The sequence below is a fragment of the Pocillopora damicornis genome, chromosome 11 (assembly GCF_964200805.1).
Source record: "Pocillopora damicornis chromosome 11, jaPocDami1.2, whole genome shotgun sequence".
NCBI lineage: Eukaryota > Metazoa > Cnidaria > Anthozoa > Scleractinia > Pocilloporidae > Pocillopora > Pocillopora damicornis.
This window is the reverse complement of record NC_142680.1, coordinates 8215726-8225728: the sequence shown is the minus strand read 5'-3', so window position 1 is coordinate 8225728 and position 10003 is coordinate 8215726. Positions and strand designations below refer to the sequence as shown.

The following is a 10003-nucleotide window of genomic DNA, read 5'->3' as shown; positions in this document are numbered from 1 at the left end:
CACACCGCTGTCCGAACAGGAATCAATGTCTAAAAAATTGGGTGGCAATGCAACTTTTTTAAGATTTTGCTGTAATGACCAGAACAAACTTGTTTTCTATACCCATGTGTATATCTTTACACCTCCAATATGATAAACTTAACAAAATTCGGTAGTTTATTTGGTTTACATGATGAAACAGTTTTATTAAAGAATACGCTTACACTAAAATTATTATCAAAGAATTTACTGGCTTTGGCAGGAACAAAATTATAGCCTTCTCAGCTCTCTTCTATTTGTGAGGGTATATGGAACTTGCGCTATATAAATCTCAATTATTACTGTCATTAATATCATTATCATCATTATCATCATCATCATCATTACTATAATAATAATAATGATGATAATTATTATTATTATACATTATACATTATTCTAGAAGAAGAAGAAGAAGAGGAAAAAGAAGAAGAAGAAGAAGAAGGTTTATTAAAACTCCCTCGCAATAGAACTTAATTATCGAGTTAATAAAGAATAGAGACTCAATCCCATATAAAGTCCGAGTAAATCCTTAATATGTAAACATTAAAAAGGATCTAAAGGAATACACGTGTCCAAGAAGCTTACATCTTCACCCGATCTTAATAATTAAGCTTAAATTAAAGATATACATGTACTACATCCTCAAGCTAATTTAGGATTGATTTATACTAGTATTAATACCAAGAACGTCGGTATCATTCGCGAGTCCGACGTCTGTCCGCTGAAGTACGTTTTTGCTGGCTGCTGCGCTGCTTCTTGGGCGATACTGGCATTGAGTCTTGCGTCGTCCTGTACGTGAATCTTTCCAAAAATGGTACACTACCGGGGCTCGAGTCTCATAACCGTGCCAGTTGATGCAGAAGGAGAGGGTTGCCCGTGGTCATCTCTTCTCAGTATTTTTCGAGCTGTTTCCAGCACCTCTAAAAGCATAGGTCGCTTTTTTCGTTTTTTGCCACGATCTAGATGAATTTCATTTTAAAAATAAATAGTACAACTCAAGAGGAAAAGGAACGCTTTTGCTGAAAAACGTCAAAAAGGGTCATTACTCACTTGATTCCGTGGATTCCGCCATGTTTTACAGGAATGAAACCCAGTCCTCTATCGGACATACCTTCCTGGGTACCAGTGCTACACACTTCAGTTAGATTATATATCTCTGATAATTTAGTTCATATTAGCAATTGCTGATATCAGATAATGTAGGTGAGGAGGACATGTTTCTAAAAAGTACCTGCAGTTGAGACCGCTTGCGTCCCCTCATGTTTAGGAAGCTGCTGATTTAACAAAGCGAACGATGAAAAAAGTTTTAAATTCCTTACTCAAAGTTACGAAGTTGTTTTCCTTGGTAATGAAAATTTATCTGGATTTTAGCGAAACCATAAAATCATTTCATAGTTGTCAAAATGAAAATTTTAAAAAAACCGGTTCATGTGAAACAGATATGTAAAGAGGCTTTGCTATAGGTCCCTATTTTACCGTGGACGGCTAAGAAATATACACGGTCTTCAAACGCAGGTGCTGAGTTATTTTTCTGCTCATTAAATCTTTTGTTTGCCTCGTCCTCATTGCCGTCACCGTCGTGGTTTACGAAAGGTCCCTATTTACAGTTGTCATCTGGTATGGGATGAAGAAGATTGAAATGAACTGCAATATTTGGTATTCTGCTATTACTCGGGCTTTCCAAAGGAAACGCTCGAGTTGAAACTCCGTCTTGGTTTTTTTTTTTTTCTTTTTTCTTTTTTTTTTTTTTTTTTTTCAGAAATATGACGAAACAAGATAAGATGGTGCTAATTCGTTAAACTAATAAACCTAACGGAGCCATTGAATATCACATTTGTTACCTCGATGAACGTGCTGGATTTCTGTGCGTATTACATGAAATATAATGACCATTGATTGATGTGTACCACCTGATACGATATTGCGACAACCTACTGAGTTATACCTTTCAATATACGGTATTGTTGACCCAAAAAATATAAGGTTTATTATCCACATTGAATATCATATTGTGGTTTCAGGGCACGTGGCAGATTTCCGAGCGGGTTACTCGAAATATAATTATTATTAATGATATACACCTTCTGATGTGATACTGCTACAGAGGTATACCATGCAATATCGCTGAGTCAAGAAATATTAGGTATGCTATCATAATATTCTAATTCCGTCCTTATCAAGCAGTTTTCAATGCAGATAACACCACCACGAATTCCTCGCGAATTGCAGTGATACCTAGCACAATGAACATACAGTGCTCCGTAGAGTCGTCCTGTATTGAGCGGTTATGGTCACCCCTTGATTTATTACCTTTCCCTTACACCTCAACTTCAGCATAACGTGTAAAAGAAGCTTTGAGTTTCAAATGGAAATTAAAATAATTTGCCGTAGCGGTTTCAGTTTGCAGACGAAGCAAATTGTGGTGATTTCATGTTGTTGTTTTGCATAGGACGGCTAAGAAATGTACAAAGTTTTTAAAAGCACGTGCTGAGCTATTGCTCTGCCGATTAGATCTTTTTTTTTTTCCATGTCCTCGTTGCTGTCGCCGTCGTGGTTTGCTTAAGGTCCCTATTTTACCGAGGACGGCTAAGAAATACACACGGTCTTCAAACGCAGGTACTGAGTTATTGTTATGCTCATTAAATCTTTTGTTTTCCTCGTCCTCATTGCCGTCGCCGTCGTGGTTTACGAAAGGTCCCTATTTACAGTTGCAGCGAGCTGCTGTAGCGAATTGATTTATTATAAACTAAAATAGTGAAATAATATACGCGCTTAAGTATGATTTTGACTCATTTAATCTTAAAATAACTATTACATTTTCGGGCGAAAATCCTGCGCGCATTGCTCGGAGGTAAACAGCAAAGCATATTCGGAATTTGTGTAGCCAATCAGACCGCGTCTTAGACGTAATCCGCTGTTTCAGTATATACTATTTATCGTTAAAAAGTTGAGCTCCAGCTTCTCACTGTTACCCTTTGGTTTCAAAAGCTGGCTTTGGTTTTCAATACATAACGTTTCTTTAATTTTTAAGGCGATAATCAGTTTTGCCCAACGTCAAAATGTCAGCGTACCATATCCGGTGGTTTCGACATGTTAATTGATAGCTAATGATTGGTCAAATGCAGTCATCATACTTTGGATAGTGGAAAAAAATTACTTGAATTGCTTTCAAAAGTATTGGCGATTTGAGGCTGTTTTCACTTCCGTTAAAAACACACGCACGTACAAAACATAAAAACAAATCATCTGTTTCCATCAATGTGAACTTTTAATGGCCAAAGACAGAATTTCTGGCTCCGGTTGTTCGAAGGGTGGACAACACTATCCACTGGATAAATCTGTATCCGGTGGATAACACAGTACGTTTTGTTAACACTGAAGCGCTTAATAACGATTTATCCGTTGGATAGCATTATCTGCCCTTTGAACAAAGGGGTCCTGGTATTTTATCAAAGATTATCATTAACATAAAAGGTTGGTTAAGGGTCCAGTAATCCATTCATGGCGTACATTGTATCCAAAATAGCTTTCTGCCGTCCGGAAACTTTCTTCTCCATTTGATTTTCTACAGGAATTTCCGGAAATTTTTTCTATCGATTGGAAGCATCTTGCAATTGATGACACTAAGGGAGATATGTTTTTCGAAGGTAAAGGTGTTTCCGTTTCGTTATCAAATGGCTATGGAAAATCTTTAATATATCAAGCAGCGCCAGTGATCGATCGCCTCGCTTCACTGGAATAAACTGGTCACTATATTTATTGTGCCGCCCGTTAACGCTCTCTTAGAAGACCAAGTGCACTATCTTAATGGACTTGGGCCAAGAGGATTGTCTGCCTTCAACTTTCGGTCTCTTGGCGAACGGTGCGCATGCTGCGAAGCAGTTAAATTAAAGTTAGTTGTTTCTGGTAGCGATTCTTTCACAAATGCAAGAAGAAACCGCGTGTACGTTGAAATCTAGCTTCGGAATCGAACATCGTCCTCTTCTTACTCAAAAATCGCTCATAATCTTTTCCTATATAAGTAAAGCAAAGTAAAAATTTGCACTCGGACGCTGATTTGCAAATTTACTCGAAAAAAATGGAAATCAATCCACTTCAGTGTTGTTGTTTATCTCGATAACTTTCCACGTTAACACGTGAAAGGGCAGCGCTTGTCAGATAGATAGAAAGATTGCTAGACAACTTTATTTCTCCACAGTAAAATTCTTCAACACAATAAAGGAGTATAAAATATAAAAATTCTGCTTACTTACTAATGATTAATACAGCATTAAAAGTAAAAACCCATTATATCATGAAAGCTGTTTTTCTAAGATACTATGTCTCATTTAAAAGCTACGATGACGTAGTTTTTAATTCGCTTAAAGACACTGTTGAGCAGAGTTCTTGCGAAAGTCTGTTTCACAGCATGGCACCCCTAAAGGAAAAACTCCTCTTCAAATAGCTGGTTTCGGTGGTAGAATAGCCAACTTGTACGCAGGATTCTTTAGTCAATACGAAGTAATAACATTTCGAGATGTAAATCGAGGTTGTAGATATTCAGGGGACAGGTTGCATGTTAGTCGCCAAAATATTTTGATTTTGACAAACGAGTCGAAAGATTTGGGGTAGAACTTGTAAATACGCAGGCGAACTTTTTTTTACGTTTTCTGACGAACCCGTGAAGAAGGTAAGGGGGCATATTTGCAATAGGACGTATTTACTAAAAGCCAATGTTGGAATTTTTACTACAAAGAAACCAAAAAGATGGTTTGTTTCTGACAATATACCAATTCATAACCTAAATTAATTTCGATTTCGTCGCCTTAGCTGCTCAGAGGTGGATATTATCAGAGCACACTAAAAAATTACTATCTAGTTATGTGCTGTGTACTTATCTCTAAGAAAGTTTTTAAAAGTCCACCGGTCTAATTTTCATTTCAGTTGATGAAGGAGCGCTGTCTTTGGCACTGGTTCGATCTAACTTTGCCCAGTGAATCTTTGCAGAGGTTTTCCTTCCACAACGCGGATAAATACCATTGAGATTTGACAAAACAGCACATTTAATACCGTTGCCATACCACCAGCCTCTGCCACTTCTTTGAGCACAATCAACAGGTTGTCTATCCCAGGTACCAAAAACGAGATTCCTGTGGGGACCGAGGGAATCAGAGGAAACGGTGGCATCTGTTTCAAAACAGAACAAAAGAAATTCGCATAATTCTAGGATCCGTATAACGGCTTTTTCCCGCGAATAACTTGTTGTTTTCCGCAAAAAAGGAAATAAAGGAAAAAATGAAGGTTAGTAAGAAGTGAGTTCCTTACGTGGCACAAAGACCTAACTCCAGACCGAGTAAGAACCAATCAGACATTCAGGTTTACCTCAGGACTACCTTGCCAACTCATAATACCATTATTCGATCAAGTAGAGTAAAATATTGAGATTTAAATGAGAGTGAATTAATATATATAAATCGAATGATAAATGCCGAAAAAAGAAAAAACGTTAACTTACTTGTAATATTGCCAATGTATAGCCGGTACTTAGCTGTCTCGTTCCCAATCCCAAACCAGTCATACTCAGAGTGAACAGTTTTGCCAGTAGTTAACCCCAGATCTACCCGAAGCTTGTTCTTTGTCTTGTTTCGAGTCAGGCGGTTTATCTTGTCCAGTCCCAGCCAAAATTCACCGACTAAGTTACCGAAGCCATGTTTGTATTCGTTCCAGGTGCGGTTAAAATCAACGGAGCCATCCATCCTCTTCTGGATCACTGTCCATCCCCCGTTGGCTGTAGTTTGGTCACAATATACATTAAAGGCGCCTGACCCATCTGGGTCGATAGTGTAAACACCACTGATCCTTCGTCCGGATTTGTACAGCTCAGCACAGTTCCTAGCTGTTGTAGATAAAATACATATGCTTGACGTTTTGGGCATGCTCTCAAAGAGGGGGTTTGGTATGAATATGCTTATATCATCCGAAGAAGTATCTGTCTTGGAGAGAAGACTACGGACTTGGATTCTTCATATATCTTTTATCTTTTAAAAGCGCATCAAATCATAAGATAAGAATAAAAATTATTTTGAAAAAACTCGACAAATGACCAAAGATTCGAAAAAAGTTTAGAATATTTAAATTATTCTGTTGTCAATGTTCAGCTACACAGCAGCTTGAACAGAGAGTTGCTAAAGATAAGAGCTCCAAGCATGTTGAAAATTTTGTCATCTAGATTCGCTAAAATGCTTCCTCTGAAAATAAATGGAAATCGCCATGCATAAGACTACCTTTTTCGTGATAGACTGTGTAATGATAAAGATAAAATGGAATAACCAGTACAATTAAAAAAAAGTAAACGTACATCGCACCCATGTTCTGTTCTCTGTGAGAATTTTAACCTCAAATTGAAGTTGGGTCAGTTCCTTCATGATTTCTTCTAAGCAGACAGCAGTGTTCTTCTGGCAATCTATTGGGGCTGCACTTGTTGATGGTATAAACTGAGAATTCACAAAGAGTGCCAAAAGCAGTAGAGCTGAACCTGAAGAGAAGAGGTCATTGAGCGGTGAGAAGTCATTCCAGCTTAACTACTTTATGGTCAGTGCTACGCACTTAAAGAATGAATTAAACAACCGAGAGAACTTAACAATCAACGAGTGCTTTTGATTCGGAAATTGTACAAAGTAAAAAGACCAAAAGTTGTGCGTTTATAACAGTATAACTTGTTTTTCTTCGTAACACTCAAGATGTTCCTTTGAAGAGCCATATTTTGGAGGCCTTCTGCTCCACCAGTTTTCTATTTCGTCTTTTGATGAAGTAAACAAAAGCTGTTTTTTTCAGCCACAGGCTTCTCTATAACGTTTTCAAGAATAATCCGTGAACAACTTACAAGTCATTATTTTTTAAAATAGAAAGGAAGTTCCAGATAAGAGCACTTAAATATCACGCCACAATCACACCACCCACCTCAGCCACGCTCTGATCACGTGCAAAACCTAAACACTGATCATGCTTCACAAATGTCTTCCGATCGGGATCTAAATTTATGCAGGGTCATGTGTTCACTATCAGCCAATGACAATCGTGTGTAAAGCAAGGGGAACTGCGAGAGTATAGTAATGAACCGTTATTCATCTAACACAAAGTGCCTATTTACCGTCTCACAGCCATCAAGCGCAAATGGAAAAACAACTTTATTTGATTCTCTGCTTCTCGGTATTGCTTTGTGAGCTCATTAAATTTGTTTTACTCAAATTTTTCAAATGCAAACGACCAGAAGTCAATTCTGCTTCCAATCTCTAAATATCCACAAAATGCAGTTATTTCGAATCCAAGAAACGTTCAAAGCCACAAGGAATAATACTTCCAAAAGAAACATTGCATAGTTTTTGTGTTCCAGCGGAAACGTCCTCACGTTATAACTGATCGCGTGTTTTATCTGGTAGAACCGAGCAAAGGAAGTGATCGAAGACAGCCTTCGTTTATAAGAACCTGAAGTCAACTTCAAGCTCTGAGTTTACGAAATACGAGTTACCAACTTACCGAGACGACTATTTGCTTCAACATTTAAACTTCAATCCTATCCAGAAGCGGTCAGCATATTCACAAATAGTTTTGCTGCGTGGTAGCGAACGGAGGAACGGATCGAACGGATTTCAAAAATGAACTTTTAATTGCAAATAAGAGTTCTGGGAGAGCGAAGGAATCTCGCGGAAAGCTTTGCCTGACATCCCAAAATTTTGAAGGTTACCGGCATTTCTTTCTGTTGTGGCTATACCTTTTTGGGAGAATACAAAACCCTAACGTACGTGGAATTTTTTTTTATATCACTTATCTTTATGTTGCCACTAAATATGGGATCTGTGGTCATGAAGTCGCCGCGTCTTTTTTCTTCAAAACCGAATCAACTTTCATGGGATGTGAAAGAGAAATGGGATGTTTGTCTTACTGAGTACTTATCGTTTTTTTCAGATTGGGAGGTTCCCGTTGCTTCTTGTGCGTTTTCTTTTCTTTAACATAACCTCTGAAGCTTCCAATCGATTCCACGTCGAATGAATTTAATTCAGAGTCATTCCTACGAAGTACTGAACGGATAAGGTTAAATCGAAGAATCAAATCGTGAAATTTTCAGTCTTTTAACTTGGGATTCGGTGACGATAAATTTCTCTTTTGACGTTACTTTGGCGATAAGTTTTCTTTCGGAGTGGTCAATTTTCACTCCGTTGGGCGATTAATTGTAAATTACCAGAATAAACGTTCAATGCGGGGAAACTTCAATGATTCGGAACACTTGCTTGGCCTAACTGAAGAGCAGAAAATCCTTCGCCAATTTCCTTAAACCGGGGATCTGCAACAACTAGATTTTGTTCATTAATGAAAAACGGAATTTCTCCGGTTTCCCTGCGCCCAGGGAAAGTACCATTCATGCACTTCACATACAAAAAAGTATCAAGATATATGACCGCATTTACTGCGTGGCAGTTTAACGTTTCTGTTTCATCTTTTAAGCCAGATCAACATTCAAGTTTGTTGAGAAAAGCCGTCGCCAAAATTTTGACCCAGATCAGCTTGAGGATCAGAATAAGTGCATTAATTCTTTGGAGAGACAAGAAAAGGCGGCAGAGAGCAATATTTAAAGAAAGGAGGAGAAGGTGTCTGAAGACTTTTTCACAAGCGAAATTCCGTTTGAGAATCCTTACATCTTACGGTACTAGATAAACTTCACGCTTTGCCGTTCCCGTACGAAAAGCAACGCAGCGATTTTAGGATCATAATCATCAGCATGTATTCAAAATCATTATGAACGCAATTAAAGTTTGAAGGAACAAAGGACTGCTAGATGGAAAGGACTTAAATCTTAGACAGGACGAAATTCCACGAATCAACCTAATATTCGCATGATACCTGTTACATAGGAAAGTCACTTTCAAAAACTGATTATAGTTTTCCATCTTGACATTGACTAGACATTGAGTAGCCATTCCAAAGGTAGAAACAGACTTAAAACTGAAAGGATCTTTTGGATAGAACGAATGTGCGATCGAGCTGGAAAATAGAATTGTGCTGAGCTCGGAAAACGAAAATTATAGGACCGCATAGGCCACCACGACTGTTCCACTGTGTCAGACAATCTGACTATTCTTTATTCAAAGCCACCATCGAAAGACATTCCAAAACGTTTAGAGTTCGACCTCTGTTTTTTTTACGTTTGATAATACAGAGTGAACTTTTCGAAAGTTTTTCCTATTTGCAAGATTAAGAGTCGCATACCATGGGTTAGAAATTAGTTTTAAATGACATAAATGTGCAAACAATCTCATATTTCAAAAAGTAAGCATTGCATCTAATCACTGCTTCAGTTGTGGACGAAAGTCTCCTTAAGATGCGAATTCTTAATCAAAGAGCCAGATTTCACATACCTGTTCCTTGTTTAATACCTCTCATTGTAATTCTTTTGGTGTTGCATGCAGTATCACTCAGAAACGCTGCCAAAAAATGGATGATGACAAGGTTTTGTCAAAACTGATAGGACTCAACTCTCTACTGAGTTAAAAGAAGCTTGATGGAGTTGCGTGGGCACATGTTCAATGCATACATGCCTCTGCAAGTCGTGAGAGTCAAGTACCTCAGCTATCGTCAGAGACAGCACTAATTATATTATTTTTTGCTGGAATGATCGTCAAAAGTGACCCGTTAAATTAATTACCGTTTCGGCGAATTCTTAATAGGTCATGTTCAAAAAGTTTCCAAACGCAGTTAAAATTGCACAAAAATATACCCTAGGATTTTAACGTAAAGTTTCCACTCTTAAACGTAAGCGAGGGAAACTTGAGTTTTTTGGAAGGATCTTATACCTAACTGGATAACAACAATTTTTTAAGGCCGACCTTTCTTTGAGTACGTGCGAGTTCATGAGAATTAAACGTTAGCGGGGGTAACCGACGTTTTGTTTGAACAAAAACAACTCTTCGAGGAAATGAAAGACGAGATTCTAAAGTGGGTTACAACA

The 10003-nt window shown here is 37.9% G+C and overlaps 2 protein-coding genes across 2 annotated transcripts in view; both read right to left on the bottom strand.

Annotated features, from left to right (window-relative positions):
• The window catches only part of LOC149037287 (uncharacterized), a 7348-nt gene extending 6255 nt beyond the window's left edge, over window positions 1–1093 (bottom strand). The window contains exons 1-3 of the mRNA XM_089188423.1: window positions 1072–1093; window positions 703–840; window positions 1–29 (exon numbers count right to left, since the gene is read on the bottom strand). The exon at window positions 1–29 is cut by the window's left edge and continues 28 nt beyond it. Coding sequence (XP_089044549.1) covers window positions 1–29; window positions 703–840; window positions 1072–1093 — 189 coding nt within the window. The remainder of the gene's footprint in view (window positions 30–702; window positions 841–1071) is intronic.
• A 3097-nt stretch (window positions 1094–4190) lies between these two features.
• LOC149037286 (angiopoietin-related protein 7-like) lies at window positions 4191–9650 on the bottom strand. Its single transcript, XM_089187586.1, has 4 exons — window positions 9414–9650; window positions 6359–6535; window positions 5516–5896; window positions 4191–5187 (listed from the first exon to the last, which is right to left on the bottom strand). The coding sequence occupies exons 1-4, from the start codon at window positions 9436–9438 to the stop codon at window positions 4913–4915; spliced, it is 858 nt and encodes a 285-aa protein (XP_089043712.1). The 5' UTR covers window positions 9439–9650; the 3' UTR covers window positions 4191–4912.
• Between the last annotated feature and the right edge of the window lie 353 nt (window positions 9651–10003).

Coding starts and splice junctions, on each gene's coding strand:
- LOC149037286 (XM_089187586.1), bottom strand. CDS start 9,438: ATGAGAGGTATTAAACAAGGAACAG. Junction 5,897..6,358: donor GAACAGAACATGGGTGCGAT/GTACGTTTACTT, acceptor TATCTACAACAG/CTAGGAACTGTGCTGAGCTG. Junction 5,188..5,515: donor ATACATTGGCAATATTACAA/GTAAGTTAACGT, acceptor GTTTTGAAACAG/ATGCCACCGTTTCCTCTGAT.